We start from the raw sequence: 20,427 nt of genomic DNA, 5'->3' as shown, positions 1-20,427 counted from the left end.
CTCCGTATCCGCCACCCCCCTCTGCCAATCCCTCCACTGACCTCCACCCCTCTCTGCCAATCCTTCCACTGGCTTCTGATTGCCCAACGGATAAAATTCAAAATGCTAACACTGATATACAAAGCTGTTCATAATACTGTCCCAAACTACATCACCAATCTGGTATCCAAATACCACCCAAAACGTACTCTCCGCTCCTCACAAGACCTCCTACTCTCTAGCTCCCTGGTCTCCTCCTCCCATGCCCGACTCCAGGACATCTCCAGTACTTCCCCCATCCTCTGGAACTCCCTACCCCAATCTATCAGACTGTCACCTACCCTCCTCACCTTTAGGCGCACTCTGAAAACCCATCTCTTCAGGGAAGCCTACCCCGCCCTCAGCTAACTGCCGATCTCCTCCACTCTTCCTACCACTCCATCCCCCACAGCTATTTCCTCCTGTACCATTATCCCCTCCCTCCTAGATTGTAAGCTCCAAGGAGCAGGGCCCTCGAACCCCTCGTGTATTGTATTGTATTGTTACTGTACTGTCTCCCATTATAATGTACAGCACTGAGCAAACTACTGGCGCTATATAAATACTGTATAATAATAAAAATAATACTGTGCACTGCAGAGCTTAGTAGATGAGGTACAGGTTCACTTTGCAAAGAATACCCAATCACATGCAAGGAAAATTAAAAAAAGAATGTTTGCATGTACATGATTGGATGATAGAAATCAGCGAGCTTCCCCTCAGATTTAAAGCAAAACTATTATCCTTTAGTAAATTAACCCGATTCTGTTCTCCCGGCGGGGAGTGGGGGGGAAGCTGTCCCTGCTGGGAGAACATAGTGAACATAGTGATTATCGCTAGCAGCTATAGATACTGGCAATAAGCACGTGTAAAAATCCAGCATAGTGGTTGTACCCAAGTCGTACAATTGACTTTGGTACAATCAGCCACTGTTCAAATCTGGTCCCTGCTGAACCGGCTGAGATTTGAGCCATCTATGGCTGGCTTTACAGTAAATGCGTGGCATGATTTGCAAACGGCAGAAGTATACTGGAACCTGCTTGGTGTGGAAAGGTGGGAATCACATTGCCGCGCAGAAAGAAACGTATCAATTGTGATTTTGTTCGCACAATATTGAGCTGCATTTTTCTGCACACCTCCATCCATGCATGGTGTGAACGGGGCACATAGAAAACAGTTCTATGGTTTTTGCTCATCTTTTCTCCAAAAGACTCGATTTAGCACGTATGAGGTCATTCGGGGATTTAGGACGCCAATAGAAAGGAAGCAGAAAATATTTTGCAATATCTTGTGTAACATTACTGTTTATTTTATTTCTTTCCAAACAGCATAAAAGGCCAAAATTTTCTGGAAGGTGAAACATTCTGTTTGTACAAAACTAAACCCAGCAGTGATTACAATGGGATGGAACAAGATGAAATGTCAGCAATATCTACAAAATCATAATTCAAAATGATGCCGTCTTTCGGAAAGGTTTAGATTCGCACAGCGGCTAACCAAGACACAATTTCACAGTCATTCATTTTTATTTTTGTTTTCTCTTTTTTTTTTAGCAAATGGACATATTTGTAGGAAGAAAGCCAAGCCATTCCAAAAGCAAATAGATTCGTACCATAGGTTATCCATAGGCATATTCGGTATAGTAGTGCAAACAAACAAAGTGTACTGAAAACACATCCCATCCAATCAGAAGTCAGGTTTGTAAGGCTGCGTTACCTCCAAATTCTTGAGAGCTAATTTCCAATTGGTCACTTTGTGTTTTTTATTTTTGCTTTTTTTTTTAATAGCACCTAAAACGGTTTATCTTATATACTTATTTACTTATTTATTTACTTATGTATTTACCTATTTATTTACCTATTTATTTACTTATTTATTTACTTATTTATGTATTTATTTATTTATTTGTTTGTTTGTTTGTTTGTTTGTTTGTTTTTGCCAAGGGGGGAATTGCTTTCCAAGACAGGATTGCGACTTAACCTGCCTAGGTCATTAGCATTTGATTTTCGTCCTCTATTGGTGTAACAAGAGGTGAGTAGAATGGAAAATTGGTTCCGCTGACGAATCAGCTGATTGGACCCCACTGTTCAGTCCAACCGACAAATTTGCATTGAAATGGTAAAAAGTAGTCCAAAGGACCACTTACCAGTTCAAAAATGCAAAGTGTGTGTTTTGCTGCACACTCCGCCAGCACCAGAAGTAAACTGGAAGAAGTCCTTGGAATGATGGTGTCGGTGGACCAATCAAATGAGGTTTGTGTTGGTTGGTGGGGTAGGTAAGTACCAGACGGTACATCAAAGGCAGTTCAAGGTGTTACAAAGATTTTTTTTTTATTGTAAAAACCCAGAAAATGTATTTATGGAAAAAATAAACCATAGAAAATCTAAGCTATTTAATAATACTAGGTATGCAGGGCAGATTTAAACATTCACTCTTCAGATTTTGGTGATGAGCTTAGCGTTGGCCCAACGTCTTTCCTGTGCATTTGGAAACTTGGGCGCTGCCTGAGGGCCCGGGGTCAGTAGAGGGCCCCATGAGATGCCTCTGGTACCTTTTTCAAAAGCTTTTTTGAGTTTGGGCAAGGACACAGGGGCCCCATGATCCCTTATTGCCCGGGGGCCCCATGAGTTTTCAGCTCGCCCCTGCTCCTGCGCCTTCATATTGGCCAGCAAGGCTGCCCATCGCCAATACCAAAGCATGGGAGGTGGACCAGGTGAAATCTTTTTTCCTAAATGTTTGCACTCTATAAAGAAGTAAAAAGCACTTTGGACCATGTGTAATCTATCATTCTTCGCTAATGTAAGCTGGAGAAAGAAGCGTCATTATTTTTGCTACTTTTTTGACAGTTTTTATACTTTTTTTGACGTAATACCATTGTTTTCTTACAACATCTATATTCAAAACTCTTAATTTCAGCACTTTAAGAAAAGCTTGGAAAATCATCTAAAAAAAACTAAGTTCTATTTAGGGCAACAAGGAAAACTATACATTTTTTGGTGCGGTGGTCCCCAAGGTATGCCACAGCAATCAGTTAGTTGTCGACCTTCAAAGTAGTTCTAAAGGCTTCATGCATTCGGGGGCTGCTCTGTGTCAAACCATTGCACAGAGTGGGTAAATATGAGCTGTTTATTATTTTAATGAAAACAAAAAAATCAAGCCTTTAGAACTACTTCAATGTTCTAATGCAGGGATCTCCAAACTTTACAAAGGGACAGTTTACTGTCCTTCAGACTTTGGGGTGGACTTTGGCCAGTGGGAGTAGAAAACGTCCCAATATCCAGTGGGAGGAAACAATGCCCTATCTTTGGTGTCCATGGAAGGAATTCTGCCCCATGGTTGGTGTCAGTGGGAGGAATAGTGCCCCATTGTAGGTGTCCATGGAAGATATTCTACACAATTGTTGGTATCAGCGGGTGCCCCATCATTGGTATCAGTCAGGGGAATAGTGCCCCATCATTGGTGTCAGTAGAAGGACTAGCATGCCATCATTGGTGTCAGTGGAAGGAATAGTGCCCCGTTGTTGGTGTCCATGGAAGGAATTCTGCCCCATTGTTGGTGTCAGTGGAAGGAATAGTGCCCTATCATTGGTATCAGTAGGACGAATGGTGCCCCATCATTGGTGTCAGTAGAAGGACTAGCACTCCATCATTGGTGTCAGTGGAAAGAATAGTGCACTTTTGTTGGTGTCCATGGAAGAAAGTCTGCCCCATTGTTGGTGTCAGTGGGAGGAATAGTGACCCATCATTGGTGTCAGTGGAAGGAATAGTGCACTTTTGTTGGTGTCCATGGAAGGAATTCTGCCCCATTGTTGGTGTCAGTGGGAGGAATAGTGCCCCATCATTGGTATCAGTGGGAGGAATAGTGCCCCATCATTGGTATCAGTGGGAGGAATAGTGCCCCATCATTGGTATCAGTGGGAGGAATAGTGCCCCATCATTGTGTTAGTGGGAGGAATAGTGCCCCATCATTGGTATCAGTGGGAGGAATAGTGCCCCATCATTGGTATCAGTGGGAGGAATAGTGCCCCATCATTGGTATCAGTGGGAGGAATAGTGCCCCATCATTGGTATCAGTGGGAGGAATAGTGCCCCATCATTGGTGCCACAAGAAGGAATTGTACCCTATCAGCATTGTTGGTGTCAACCACAGGAATTATGCCCCATTGGTGTTCCCAGTGGATGGAATATTGCCCCAAGGGCTGGATAAAAGCAAGCAAAGGGCCACATCCAGCCCCTGGGCTGCAGTTTGGAGACCACTGTTGTAAAGTTAGAAAAGGTAAAACCTGATTGGTTACTAGGTACAGTGGTACTTTGCACATTGTAATTGTCCTTCACACTGCTTTATTAAATGTTCCCCTTCACCTTTATGAAGCAGTGCATAAAATACATTTGTCAACAGCAACCTGAAAGCTATACAGCCTGAAATGTAATGTCGTTCCGGGTTATCCTTTTCCGTAAAGGATAAGTTCACCTTTGGGAACATGTTACATGTTCCAGCCGTTTTTAGGGTGGAACATGTAACATGTTCCCATAGCTGCAGCTGCCACGCCTTCTCCCTCTGACAGATAGTACCGGGAGAAGTCTCCCCGCACTATATGTCAAATTTGAAAACAGTGCGGCCGTGCAAGGCTCCGCCCACATGGCTGCGTCATTAATTCACGGACTTCCGTAAATGAACTGCAAGTCCCGTCAGCCTTAGCGGCTGTGGGACTGTAGTTTTTAATGAATTACCACGGTGCTGTGGAGCGCCATGGTAGTTCATTGAAGCTTTCTGTCAGTATATCTGCTTGCCCATACATCCCGTACACTCCGTACATCCCGTATACCCCGTACATCCCATATATCCCGTACACCCCATACATCCCGTACACTCCATACATCCCGTACACCCCATACATCCCGTACACTCCATACATCCCGTACACTCCATACATCCCGTACACTCCATACATCCCGTACACTCCATACATCCCGTACGCCCCATACATCCCGTACGCCCCATACATCCCGTACACTCCATACATTCCATATATCCCGTACACCCCATACATCCCGTACACCCCATACACTCCATACATCCTGTACACTCCATACATGCCATATATCCCGTACACCCCATACATCCCGTACACCCCATACATCCCTTACACTCCATACATCCCGTACACTCCATACATGCCATACATCCCGTACACCCCATACATCCCGTACACTCCATACATCCCGTACACTCCATACATGCCATATATCCCGTACACCCCATACATCCCGTACACCCCATACATCCCGTACACCCCATACATCCCGTACACTCCATACATCCCGTACACTCCATACATGCCATATATCCCGTACACCCCATACATCCCGTACATCCGTTATACCCCGTACATCCCCTATACCCCGTACTCCCATACATCCCATACATCCCGTACACTCCATACATCCCGTACACTCCATACATCCGCTATACCCAGTACATCCCATATACCCCATACATCCTGTACATCCCCTATACCCCGTACATACCGTACATCCTGTATACCCCTTACATCCCGTACGGCAAGCAGATATTCTGACAGGTCTGCTGGAGACTTGCATGGCACCAACGATCTACTGATCGTTGGCACAATGCTTTCCAGGCTCCTAAAGACAAAAATAATAAATGCACATTTTTTTTACCTGCAAAAAATGTGCATTTATTATCTTTGTCTAAAAGGTAAATTTATCCTTTAAGATTCATTAAACTGCTATCAAAGGTTCTGTCCACCTAGTTCTTATAGGCAGTTAATAAATCTATCAGACTCAACCTGAAAAACAAGTAGTTTCAAGTGGACTTAGCCCTTAAAAAAAAAAAAAACAGTTACTTTTAAAATGTTTTCTCAAATCCAAAGCAGCAATGCCCTACTGTCCTGGCTGAGCCTATGAATTACAGTCTTCTAGACTCCTATAGAACTGTGTCCAGAGCACCTCTGGACTCTGAAGACGGCCCAGTAGAAGTCTATGGAGGTGCAAGGCACATCCAGGACACTGAAGGCTTGCAGTGCTGGATGTAAATAAACAACAGAGGTCATGGTCCTTAGGTTGTGGTAAGTGTTCATATGGGGAGGGTTCGTTAGGCTAGGTCGGGGAAGGGCAGCTAAAAGATAAGTGCGCTTTGTGCACTTATCCTATAAAGCAGTGGTCTCCAAACTGCGGCCTGGGGGCTGGATGTGGCCCTTTGCTTGTCTTTATCCAGCCTTTGGGGTACTACTTCTTCTGACACCAATGATGGGGCACCATTCCTCCCACTGACACCATTGATGGGGCTCTATTCCTCCAACTGAAACCATCGATGGGGCACTATTCCTCCCACTGAAACCATCGATGGGGCACTATTCCTCCCACTGACACTATTAATGGGACACTATTCCTCCCACCGACATTATCAATGAGGCACTATTCCTCCCAATGACACCATCAATGGGACACTATTCATCCCACTGACATCATCGATGAGGCACTATTCCTTCTATTGACACCATCAATGGGACACTATTCCTCAATCTGACACCAATGATGTGGCACCATTTGTTCCACTTTAATGGGACACTGTTACCAAGAATGCGATATTGCTGTTTGACCAGGGCATTTTCTGCTTCCATAAGCCCCAGTCTGGACCCCCATGAAGCCAGATGGACAGTAAACTGGTCCTTTGTTTAGAAAGTTCGGAGACCTCTGCTATAAAGCATATCTAATGCTTTGCATTGCACAGGCAAAGCACAGATTTGCTTTAAACTACTGCTAGGCCCCTCCATTGCACCCACTCACCTCCATGACACCCCCATCTCAATACAGGGACAGAAATTCAGGCAGCATCAACTATCTATAAAAGTAACCAATTTGGGCAGGAAACCATCATAGAAAAACCTCTTAAACTTTAAAAATATTGACAGGTCACCTTTAAATGAAGACCTAAACAATAGGATAGTTCTAATCCTTCCTATTTTTCGGTGTACATTAGCTGGACACAAATTTTATTGATATTCCATTAAGCTTTTATAAAAAAATGTAATTTAATGAATTCCATTTATATTGTCCATGTGGTATATATTAGGTGGGAATTGTGTGTATGGGGTGATTGAATGTGACCAAGGAACTGGATAAATTTACAGTGGAACCGAAGTTCAAAATTCCATGTGTGTTCCGCATTGTACGGAACCCAACATGGTGGCATTGGGCATATGGGCTGTCCAACAACTGCTTTCCAGTCGTCACAGCACAGCAAGTCCATACACCTGACTAATACCTTCACAGCTAGTTGTTAACTCAGCTTTTTAATGTAGGGTCAAGAGAATTTTCTGTTCATATGATGAGGTTTTCTTCCCGGTTTCATCCCAATAGGATAGTTCTAATCCTTTCTATTTTTCTATGTACATTAGCTGGACATACATTTTATTAATATTCCATGAAGCTTTTATACAAAAATGTTATTTAAAGAATTCCATTTATATTGTCCATTTAGTATAATTTGGGTGAAAATTGTGTGTATGGGGTGATTAAATGTGACCAAGGAATTGGATAAATTTACAGTGGAGCTGAAGTTCAAAATTCCATGTGTTCCTCATGGTATGGAACCCAACATGGCGGCATTGGGCATATGGGCTGTCCAACAACTGCTTTACAGTCATCACAGCACAGCAAGTCCATACACCTGACTAATACCTTCACAGCTAGTTGTAAACTCAGCTTTTTAACGTGGGGTCTCACAGGCCTTTCTCTTCGTATGATGAGGTTTTCTTCCCGGTTTCATCCCAATATTATTGCACATTTCCACGGCAGCCCAAAAAGTCTCTTTGGTTGGATTTTTTGATCATCCTTTAATCAGCTTCATATTCAAGGGATAACTTTCTGGAGATCCTGAGAACATTCCTATAATTTTTGTTCTGTAATAAATAAATTATATACATGGATTACCTGAAATAACTACTTTAAAAGCATCTCCAGAGACAGGTAAATGAAAAACCCATATATGTTAGCTAAAAAAAAGAAAAAACAAAGTATACAATAAAAAATGTTGCAATTTTATGTCTTGTTACAACTTAATTCAATCTACAAACTATATACAGTAATGCAATATAAAAGAACTTACCTGTTTGTATTGTTTGACTATAGTATGGTACTAGCTCAAAAGCTCTTTATGTTATATAGTGTGACAAAAAGAGACTCTGTAACTGAGAAGATAAAAAAATGTGAGGCAGGATTCGCATCTACACCCCGGTCACACCGATCCGAACTTTGAAATCGTGCGACTTACATTGAAGTTGTACGATTTCAAAGTCGGATTTCATGCCGGTTTTGAGGTGCGATTTGCAAGACATTATTATTACTATTATACAGGATTTACATAGTGCCAACAGTTTGCGCAGCACTTTACAAGATGAAGGTAGACATTACATCTGACACAGTTGTCCAGGGGCGGACTGACCATTTGGAAACTCGGGCACTGCCCGAGGGCTCGGGGTCAGTAGGGGGCCCCATGAGATGCCCCTGGTACCATTTTCATAGGCTTTTTTGAGTTTGGGCAAGGACACAGTGGCCCCATGATCCCCTATTGCCCGGGGGCCTCATGAGTTGTCAGTCCGCCCCTGCAGTTGTCTATGCAAATTGCACAAAAAAAAGTGTATGTGCTACTTTAGAAATAGGTGCAGCTCCGACCAAGTCGGAACCACACCAATATGACCACTGTAATTGCGGACTTGGCATGGATTTTGCAAGACGCATGGCATGCAAATCGTACCCAATGTTTCCGCCACCCCCCTCTGCCAATCCCTCCACTGGCTTCCGATTGGCCAACAGATCAAATTCAAAATGCTAACACAGACATACTAAGCTGTCCATAGTACTGCCGCAAACTACATCTCCGACCTAATATCCAAGTACCACCCAAAACGCACTCTTCGCTCCTCACAAGACCTCCTTCTCTCTAGTTCCCTGTTTTTCTCCTCCCATGCCCGCCTCCAGGACTTCTCCAGGGCATCACCCATCCTCTGGAACTCCCTACCGCAATCCATCAGACTACCACCTACTCTCCTCTCCTTTAGGCGCACCCTGAAAACCCATCTCTTCAGGGAAGCCTACCCCACCCCCTGCTAATTGCCGATCTCCTCCACTCTTCCTACCACTCCATCCCCCACAGCTTTTCCTCCCGTACCACTATCCCCTCCCTCCTAGATTGTAAGCTCCAAGGAGCAGGGCCCTCGAACCCCTCGTGTATCGCATTGTATTGTTATTGTACTGTCTCTTGTATTGTCTCCCATTGTAATGTACAGCGCTGAGCGAACTATTGGCGCTATATAAATACTGTATAATAATAATAATAATGTGACTAGGGACTTAAGGTATATATGACATTCCAGACTAGTGGTTCTGGGCAGAGAAAGCTGTGGATTTGGCTAGACACCTGCTACCAGGTCTGAGAATAGCTAAGAGCTCCCAGTTGGAGACCAATCCCAGTGTGGGAGAAGAAAGGTCTCATTGTCTCATTGAGGAGTCAGAAGAACCAGCTGAAGGCCAAAGGACGGAGGTCTCAGTTCCAGGAGTTAGGTCAGCTCCTATTGGGGTCAGGAGAACCCCAATGCATAGGCCAGAGGTGGCTAGTGCAGTAGGGTGCTGCAACTAAAGGCTAGAGCCAAGTGTTCAAGACAGCTGGACAACACAGTTTTAGAGACTGGTAAGAGGAGCAGTGTGATACTGCATTGAAGCTGAGTGAGCTTATGAACCTGGTGGCTCAGCTTTTTCCACTGTTTGTCTTTTTGATGAAGCTGGAGAAGATCCCCTGCATGGGAAGTCATTCGTTTGTGAACTTTTTTCTTTCTTTTGCATAAAAGTGGACTATCAAGCCCTTAAAAATAGTTCCTGTGTGCCGTGGACATACTAAAATAATGCATCTACCACGAGAGCCAACTACCCAATGTCACAATAGGTCTTCAGGTTGAAAAAAAGATAAAATGTTCACCAAGTTCAGTTTTGGGCCAAAGGAAGGCAAAAGAAACACCCATGGGCCTCTATGGTCAACTTTTGCCTCTTAGAGAAATAGTAACTTTACCAGTAGGCAACTGGACTAGTTTCCAATATAAAAAAAAGACCCTCATCATACTACTACTAACAATTATAATGTTGGATGTTATTATAAGAGAATAATCTAAACCATTTTTACGACTAAATATTATTCTGTGATAGGGTATTATTTCCTCTGGGTAAATGCATCTATCTCCTATCTCCGCTCTTAACTAGAAAAACGCATTGACTCTTGCTGCTTTCCTCTGGGTAAATGCATCTATCTCCTATCTCCGCTCTTAACTAGAAAAACGCATTGACTCCTGTACATATTATCACCCAAACCATCCTCTCCGCTCCTCTCATGATCTCCTGCTCTCAAGCTCCGTTGTCTCCTCCTCCCATGCTTGTCTCCAGGACTTCGCCAGAGCCTCTTCCATCCTCCAGAACTCTCTACCTCAATCTGTCCAGCTATCCTCTACTCTAGCTGTCTTGAGTCAATCCCTGAAAACTCATGTCTTCAGGGAAGCCTATCATGCCTCCGATTAAACACTTATCACTTCCATCAGCTCATCCCCCACAGTTATAACCCCTTGTACCACTTGCCCCACCTTATTAGATTGTAGGCTTTTATGAGTAGGGCCATCTTAACCCTCTTGAGTTTAGGTATTTGTATATTTTTGTGTCATTGGAATGAAATGGCCAAATTACTTTCTATCCACCCGATGAATAATAACAATATTTGTTGAGGAAAAGAGCTCCTTGCACACCAAAAATGTCACACAAGGTCGCGGTTTATGTCACTACAGCAGTCCCCGTATGGGACCTCCACTTTCACCCAAAAGGGTTTACTCATAAAGATGCTCATTTCTATGAGCAAGCCCTTTCGGGTGGAATGTGTCACGGGCTGGGACTTGATTGTTGGCTTCAATAACCTGGAACCTTGGGTGATGTTTTTCGCGTGTGGAGAGCTCCTTCTTTGTATTGGAACATGGACATCTCCGTGCATCATCTGCAGCCAGCACAGAATCTGGAGCGGAGAAGACTTCCAGCAAGTAATATTTGCTGGAAGTAAAACTGAGCTGAGCGTGCAATCAATCAATCTGCTGCCGCATCCCCCATGCTATCCTTTGTAGAAGTCACCAAAAATTGAAGAACATCTCTGTAAAGCAAGATAGGTTACACTCACCTTCTTTGCCAGTGGTGTTAGTGATGGGAGCAGCGCAATAAGATTCTAATATGGAAACACTGCAGCCACAGAAGCAACATTCTTCCACTATACCGGTCCGGGATTTGGTCCGAACTGTTCCAGGTTTACCTGGAATATAAATGTTTCATTAAAATAACACGAACAAACATTACGACTGGGAAACCTAAGAATCACATCCCCATCATGTAATGCAGTTGAAGAGCCACTCAACCCTTTAGCCCATTATTTATTTATTTTTTTAAGAGATTTTGTTTATTACATCTACAGTCATACCTCGGTTTACGAATTTAATTTGTTCTTTGGAACTTTTTGTATTGCGAAAAATTTGTAAACTGCAACGCGGTTTTCCATGGGAATGCATTGAAAACCAATTAACCCGTTCTGGAGGTCAGAAAAAAGTAAAACAAAATCTATCTGTTCAAAACTCTTTGTGAAGTGCACTTTAAAGGCATAAATACTGTACAGGGACATGATTAAAAATTAATTTGTAAATGCACTGAAAACCAATTAATCTGTTCCGGAAGTCAGAAAAAATGTCAAAAGAAGTCTATCTGTTCAAAACTCTTTATAAAGTGCACTTTAAAGGCATAAATACTGTACAGGGACATGATTAAAAAAAAATTGTAAATGCATTGAAAACCAATTAATCCGTTCATAATACAAAATAAATTGTAAACTGCAACACGGTTTCCCATAGGAATGCATTGAAAACCAATTAATCCGTTCCAGGGGTCAGAAAAAAGTCCAAAAAAGTCTATCTGTTCAAAACTCTTTATAAAGTGCACTTTAAAGACATAAATACTGTACAGGGACATGATTAAAAATTAATTCGTAAATGCATTGAAAACCAATTAATCTGTTCATAATATGAAAAAAAATTGTAAACCGCAACGGGTTTTCCCATGGGAATGCATTGAAAACCAATTAATCCATTCTGGAGGTCAGAAAAAAGTAAAACAAAATCTATCTGTTCAAAACTCTTTGTGAAGTGCACTTTAAAAGGCATAAATACTGTACAGGGACATGATTAAAAATTAATTTGTAAATGCACTGAAAACCAATTAATCTGTTCCGGAGGTCAGAAAAAATGTCAAAAGAAGTCTATCTGTTCAAAACTCTTTATAAAGTGCACTTTAAAGGCATAAATACTGTACAGGGACATGATTTAAAAACATTTGTAAATGCATTAAAAACCAATTAATCCGTTCATAATACGAAAAAAAATTGTAAACTGCAACGCGGTTTCCCATAGGAATGCATTGAAAACCAATTAATCCATTCCAGAGGTCAGAAAAAAAGTAAAACAAAGTCTATCTGTTCAAAACTCTTTATAAAGTGCACTTTAAAGGTATAAATACTGTACAGGGACATGATTAAAAATTAATTCGTAAATGCATTGAAAACCAATTAATCTGTTCATAATATGAAAAAAAATTGTAAACCGCAAAGCGGTTTTCCATGGAAATGCATTGAAAACCAATTAACCCGTTCTGGAGGTCAGAAAAAAGTAAAACAAAATCTATCTGTTTAAAACTCTTTGTGAAGTGCACTTTAAAAAGTCATAAATACTGTACAGGGACATGATTAAAAAAAATTTGTAAATGCACTGAAAACCAATTAATCCGTTCATAATATGAAATAAATTGTAAACTGCAACGCGGTTTCCCATAGGAATGCATTGAAAACCAGTTAATCCGTTCCAGAGGTCAGAAAAAAGTAAAACAAAGTCTATCTGTTCAAAACTCTTTATAAAGTGCACTTTAAAGGCATAAATACTGTACAGGGACATGATTAAAAAAAATTTGTAAATGCACTGAAAACCAATTAATCTGTTCCGGAGGTCAGAAAAAATGTCAAAAGAAGTCTATCTGTTCAAAACTCTTTATAAAGTGCACTTTAAAGGCATAAATACTGTACAGGGACATAATTAAGAAAAATTTGTAAATGCCCTGAAAACCAATTAATCGGTTCATATTGTGAAAAAAATGTGTAAACCGAGCCATTATTTTCAATGGATTTTCATTCGTAAACCGAAAATTACATTAACCGAGGCGTTCGTAAACTGAGGTATGCCTGTATTTGGTGAATATACCTGTCATTTGTGTCATTTAATTAAATTCCACACAGGCTGAAAGTTAAAGTAAGGACTTTTGTTGAGTTCAAAACCTTAAATTGATTCGGGAGCTATTATTTAGATGGACTTGCAGAAAGGAGAAGTCTTAGTTGGATGTAACCAGTATGGCGATGTTTACTAGCAGTCTATATACCAAGCACAGATGAAGCAGTAGCTCAGTGTATGTAGAATTGCAGAATCTGAAAAGAACCTAAGCTAAGCAACCCCAGAGCATAAAAGGGCTGGTGGGTCACAAGCAGGGGCGGACTGACAACTCATGGGGCCCCCGGGCAGTAGGGGATCATGGGGCCCCTGTGTCCTTGCCCAAACTCAAAAAAAGCCTATGAAAAAGGTAGCAGGGGCATCTCATGGGGCCCCCTACTAACCCCGTGGTCCTCGGGCAGTGCCCGAGTTTCCAAATGGTCAGTCTGCCCCTGGTCACAAGAGTCTGTCATCTTTTGGCAGTTCCTCAATGTGTGATTTACTTGACTAATTGACTTGCATGAATTGAATGCCCAAGTCTGAGGTTTTCCAGGAAGCAGCCATTTGCTTTGCTTTGAAATGGTCCAGGAGACCACTTATGGGTTCACTTCCAAGCATCAAAATGAGCAGCAGGCCACCCAATAGTAAGCTTGCATTCTTAGGAAGAATAGGTTCGCCACTTCCTCATGATGTCTGGTCAACCATGGCCTTGTATGGCAATCATGCTTTGCAGGTCACAGGGGGTTATGGGGTGAAATTCCTTCTCTGTAACTTAAGTGGCATAATATAGACATAGTAGACTTCCTTATTAAATGAAATTCCTTCTCATACAGACCCCTTTGTCCTCCCCCAAAACTGGTTATTTTGGACCCCAGGGATCACCGCCATACTTGTGTAAGCTATGCAGTCTCTGTATGATTATGAAATATATGTAGAATTGTTATTTTATGTGTTTAATGATAACAGTACTGCTCCCTCGTGTCATACTGTCCTGAAGAAGCTGTAATAAAGGCGAAACGCGTTGACCGTGAGAGCACCTTGACTATATGGACGTTTGTTGGACCACCGTCATCACTGGTTATTTAAATCCCGCAAACTTCAGAGGGAGATGTTTATGGAGGGGACCCCCAATTTTGGGGATTTTCCCACCTTTTTTTCTGTTAATCAACAGCTTTTTAATATATAATTTAACAAAAAATTTGTATAATAAAGTGAACCATTGTTTTAAGAATTTGGTTTGTCTCACGCTGCGCCTTAAAAGTCCAATTTTTTTACTGTACAAGATATCTTGTTGGTGTGCCTTTTTGTACGAGGCGGTATAAAAAAGTTTTGAGACTAGTTTTGTAACACGCCAACAGGTGTCAGCACAAGGCTGCACGCACAGTCACAGGGAGCACTGACCTTCTTAAGTCAGTATGCCAAAAGACATCATACTGTGTACATCGGGAGCTGTGCAACTGGTGCTATTCTGGTGCGTTACCACATCTGTTATTTCTTAATGGACAGCAAGTTAGAATAAACAGCGAATGTGAACTTCTGCGTGAAACTGGACAAATTTCTGGATCTCCACAATCTTGTCAAAACGGCGATCTATGAGCTGGATCTTTATCATTGTCATGAGGGTATTTTTGAGGGTTAAGCTTGTTGAAGGTCTTCCTGATTTCTAGCCCTCTTCCAGTGATGTTCTTCCACTCTTGAAGCGTGTGTGCCACTCAACTCATGTTAGCATCGCCATAAACTTGCCGAATCATGTCACACGTCTCTATGGCAGATTTCCTCAGTTTCATGCAGATTTTCATGTTTGCTCTTTGTTCTAACTTACTGTCCATGATGAAATAGCAGACCAGGTGTTCAGAAAAGCACCGGTTGCACAGCTCCCGATGTACACAGGACAATGTTTTCTAGCACACTGACTTATGAAGGTCGGTGCTCCCTGTGACTGAGCTTGCAGCCTTGTGCTGCCATCTGTTGGCATGTTACAAAACGTCTCGAAACTTTTTGATACCACCTCGTATGTGTTATTTGGATGTGGCACTTTGAAAGCTATGATGCTTGACCCTAAGACAGGAAGCGTGTCACTATCCAGATCACCTGGTGACAGTAAAGGGAAAAAAAACTAAAACAAGAAAACTAATGCAGCCATCACATCAAATAACTGGCAAGCTGCAATACATTACATTTTTTGCTTTTGGATTTAGATAGGCTTTAGCTATTCATAATTCTTATTAAGACTGTAAACATCTCACAGTTACTGGAAAAACTCTATTAAAAAAAACATGATATGAAATATATGAGAAATGGTAGAAGAGTACACGGGCAGCACAGTGGCTAAGTGGTTAGCACCTCTACCTGGCAGTACTAGGGTCATTGATTCAAATCCCAACCATAGCACCACCTGCCTGGAGTTTGCATTTTCTCCCTGTGCCTGTGTGGGTTTCCTCCGGGTACTCCAGCTTTCTCCCACACTCCAAAGACATGCTGGTAGGTGAATTGGCTCCTATCTAAATTGGCCCTAGTATGTGTATGTATGAATGTGAGTTAGGGACCTTAGATTGTACACCCCTTGAGGGTTAGGGACTGATGTGAATGTACAATATATATGTAAAGTGCTGCGTAAATTGACAGCGCTATATAAGTACCTAAAATAAATATGTGTAAATGATCAGAATTTTTCAGTTTAATTGCTTTGGATACTTAATAAGCATGAATTATTGGAGGCAGGGTAATAGGTGGATTTATCTTTTAACCACCTCCCGTCCGGCCCATGTATATAAACGGCTGGACGGTGGCAGTGCAGGGTCGGGTGGCCGTTTATAAACGGCCTCCCCGCCCCCTGCTTGTGCGCGCTCCCTGGGAGTCACAGTGCGCGCTCCCTCCGGACACAGTGGAAACCCAATTTTTGTACGGGACCTCTGTGCGAGGTCCCGATCATGTGATCACTGATTGGCCAGTCAGTGATCACATGCAGAGTAGTAAGCAAGATGTCACTTCTGACATCATTGCTTACTACGTGTGAAATCTGTGAATGATCACAGAGGTCACATGGTACAAGGCCATTCACAACAGCCTTGAACCATGTGACAAGCTGTGACCAATCACAGCTCACACAGTAGTTCTCAATGGCTGCAAGAATGCAGCCAGAGAGGAGAAATGATTGCTTTTAAAGCCTTTATGGGTGTAAAAGCAATCAGTGTAAAAAAAAAAAAAAAAAATCTTCTTCACCCCCCACAAGTAGTACAATGTCACCATGGTGACGCTGTACTGCTAGGGTGACAGTATGTAAAAAAAAAAAAAAAAAAACATAAATAATATGAAAAAATAAAATAAAAATGTAAAAAATGTTTAAAAATTATAATTTTTGGTTATTTTTTTTTTTACTTAAAAGATAACGGAATAAATTTTGGCCAAGATTTATGATGAAATATTATTTATTTGCAAAATTTTATAAGAAAAACACTTTTATTCAAAATTTTTGGACTTTTTCATTTACATAGCAAAAAAATAAAAATCACAGTGGTGAATAAATACCACCAAAATAAAGCTTTATCTGTCTCAAAAAAATGCTAAAGAATTCAAATGGGTACAGTGTTGCATGACTGCGCAATTGTCAAAGTGTGAGAGCGCTGAAAACTGAAAATTGGCCTGGGCAGGAAGGGGGTAAAAGTGTCCGGACTTGAAGTGGATAAAGAAATACATACTGACATAGAAGCCTCTGGCCCCACAGATGAATTGCAGCATGTCCACCAGTTCCGAACCGCACAGCATCTCCTTTGAACGTCTGTAACACTGAGCGTTGGCGACTCCTACGCATAGCGTAAACACCAGAGATAGACCCAGCATCACCTGACTGACAGTGAGCGGTGCAGCTTTCTAGGAAAGGTGAAAAAAGTCAACGTTATAGATAAACACGGTGAGGCAAAGGCCACCCAATAAACGGTTTGATTGTGTCAGCTTTCCTTCATTATTTCCTTTGAAGTATCTCTCTGGCTTTATTTTGTTGATTGCTAAGAGGAAATAGGGTCAGGAAGGACCAAACTGTACCATCTAGACCAGTGGTTCTCAACCTTCCTAATGCCGTGACCCTTTAATACAGTTCCTCATGTTGTGGTGACCCCCAACCATAAAATTATTTACCCAGTAATTATAATTCATGAGTGTCGTTTTACCTCCAATACTGCTGCTTTCAACACAGTAGCTGCTTTCAACACAGTAGCTGCTTTCAACACAGTAGCTGCTTTCAACACAGTAGCTGCTTTTAACAGAGTAGCTGCTTTTAACAGAGTAGCTGCTTTCAACACAGCAGCTGCTTTCTACACAGTAGCTGCTCTTTACACATCGGAAATATGTGTTTTCTGATGGTCTTAGGGGACCCCTGTGAAAGGGTCGTTCGACCCCCAAAGGGGTCGCAACCCACAGGTTGAGAACCACTGATCTAGAAAATCCAAAAGTGACGAATTCATCCATGAGAACATACAATTTCTTTAGCTATGCAAGAGTTTATCCTGTTAAAGCTGAACTCCAGAAATTATTTGTGCTGCATGCTTCCATTGGTCCAGCTTGGCACAATGTAAGTATACAGTACATAGCTCATTCCTGTTGGACCCCTGGGGAAGATGACTATTACTGTGGTGGTGGGCACTACTCTAGCGTTAGGTGCAATCTTCTTGGTCCTGCTCGGGTTCTGTGCAAGGGGCTTCCCCTGTGTGTACTGAACATAGGGATTCGGGCACTATGCACGGTCGCCATTTATATGTGAGGCACCCCCGGAAGAGCCACTGGTGAACTAGTCCTATTCCCCCAGTTAGTCCTGTTTCACATGAGCTTCCGCTTGTATAAGAGCAGGCTTTGTTGAAGCTTTTAAAGTGCTATTCAGCACCAGTTTGTAAATGCTGAACACAGATCCTAATAGAAATGCTGATTGCCACTTTAAACAAGCTACTAGCAGGCTTCTGCAGAATTTCAACAAGCTTTAAGAAGTACTGAAGCCTACTAGCAGCTTGTTTAAAGTCGCAATCAGCACTCCCATTAGGATTGGAGTTCAACATTTACAAACTAGAGCGGATTGGTACTTTAAGAGCTTCAAGAAAGCTTACTGAAAGCTCTGCAAATGCTTTGGTAAAACTTGCTTTTCGCACTGCTGTTTTACAAACTGAAGCCTGTGCAGGGGTGGACTGACAACTCATGGGGCCCCCGGGCAATAGGATATCATGGGGCCCCTGCAGGGGCGGACTGACCATTGGGAAACTCGGGCACTGCCCAAGGGCCCGGGGTCAGTAGGGGGCCCCATGAGATGCCCCTGGTACCTTTTTCATAGGCTTTTCTGAGTTTCGGCAAGGCCCCATGATCCCCTATTGCCCGGGGGCCCCATGAGTTGTCAGTCCGCCCCTGGGCCCCTGTGTCCTTGCCCAAACTCAAAAAAGCCTATGAAAAAGGTACGAGGGGCATCTCATGGGGCCCCCTACTGACCCAGTGCCCGAGTTTCCAAATGGTCAGTCCGCCCCTGAGCCTGTGTGAAACAGGCCTTAGAGTACTCACAACCAGGCTCGCAGCATTTTCTGCACTTTTTCAAAGCAACAGTCTAGGGTTGCCTTTTTTTTTTTTTTTTTATTGGAACATAGGGGAGCATGTGATACCCCAAAACAGAAGAACTGGACAACTTGAGGTCTCTTTAACTATCTTGCTGAAATGTGAAAAGGAAATGTCCCACAACATCTCTATGCTGACCGTGACTAGTACTCCTTCCAGAGATAAAAGCTCCACACAGTCAATGACTTTCCAGCACTGGAGTAACTTATGCACACAATCATTGGTTGCCTTCTGCTGATATCCACCAGGCTCTTCCTAGTGAGGGAGATGTAGACTCACACCACCATAGGACAGCTAGACTCTTTCCCACCAACTTCCTCCTGGCTCTCTCCAGTGAGCTCCGCCAGACCCAACTTTATTCTATGACCTCAAGCTTGTAAATAGGCCCCCCAACTAAGCCTAGCTAGGACCTCAATGTCTTCCTGGTGACTCCTAGTGTTCTGCGCCAGGGTTTGGTGGCTCAATTGGGACAACCAGATAACTACTATTTTCCGAAGGAGGTCACCAACCGCAACCTACATGCTTATCTCTGTACATTTGTACCTTAAACCACGTATCACAGCTTATATATGCATAGGAAGAACCAATGAGAAAAACTGAAAATATCCTCCTGTTGGCATAATAATAACATAGATGGGTTCAGCGCTCAGAATTCACAGAGAAGCCTTCCATAAAGTGTGCAAATGTCCTAACCACTGTGCAACCCAGGCTGGATGATTTATGCCATACTGCCCTCCTCAGATCGGGGAATTTTGTAGTACCAGAGGTTACGCTTCACTAGGTGGCCGGCATGCGTTCCAGCACCTGGAAGGGAGCCACTACAAGCAGCTTTGTACCTCATTTAGGTGTACAGAGAGCAATGAATAGACCAAAGTATCCTTCATTTGAGAGTACGGGGCGAACATCTATACCTGACATTGGATCCCTTTGATTAGTATGGCAAAATTACACTAAGGGAATGGGTGTTATGGAAGGAAGCTGTGAGGTGCTCTGTCATGATCCTAAGGTCAAGTTCTTTGGGTAAAATCAATATGTTTTCTGTAGTTTTTAAGTATGGCAGTTTGATATTGGGCTAAATGGTGGTATTAAGGATGTTGTGCACCACTGTAGTTTTTATTTTTATTATTTGAGACCATTGTGGTGGTGTTACCCTTTGACCTGGTCCACCTCCTCATTCCTTTGCCAATTGAAAGGAGAGTAGGACTTTAGAATCACTCTTAAATAAGAGTGATTCTATAGTCCTACTCTCCTCTTTCTATTGGCGAAGGAATGAGGAGGTGGACCAGGTCAAAGGGTAACACCACCACAATGGTCTCAAATAATAAAAAAAATAGGTCAAAGGCAGGGGCGGACTGACAACTCATCTGGCCCCCGGGCAATAGGGGATCATGGGGCCCCTGTGTCCTTGCCCAAACTCAAAAAAGCCTATGAAAAAGGTACCAGGGGCATCTCATAGGGCCCCCTACCAGGGGCAGACTGAC

The 20,427-nt window shown here is 42.5% G+C and overlaps 1 protein-coding gene across 1 annotated transcript in view; it reads right to left on the bottom strand.

Annotated features, from left to right (window-relative positions):
- Positions 1-1,304: 1,304 nt before the first annotated feature.
- Positions 1,305-20,427, bottom strand: part of LOC149443838 (insulin-like growth factor 3.L) — a 43,809-nt gene continuing 24,686 nt past the window's right edge. The window contains exons 2-4 of the mRNA XM_089655160.1: positions 17,059-17,230; positions 11,245-11,373; positions 1,305-7,942 (exon numbers count right to left, since the gene is read on the bottom strand). Of these exons, the coding sequence (XP_089511286.1) occupies positions 7,929-7,942; positions 11,245-11,373; positions 17,059-17,230 (315 nt within the window). The 3' untranslated portion in view covers positions 1,305-7,928. The remainder of the gene's footprint in view (positions 7,943-11,244; positions 11,374-17,058; positions 17,231-20,427) is intronic.

The sequence above is a fragment of the Staurois parvus genome, unplaced genomic scaffold, assembly GCF_062004578.1.
Source record: "Staurois parvus isolate SC_StPar_1 unplaced genomic scaffold, SC_StPar_1.0 ptg000827l, whole genome shotgun sequence".
NCBI classification, from domain to species: domain Eukaryota; kingdom Metazoa; phylum Chordata; class Amphibia; order Anura; family Ranidae; genus Staurois; species Staurois parvus.
This window is presented reverse-complemented; position numbering and strand designations above follow the sequence as displayed.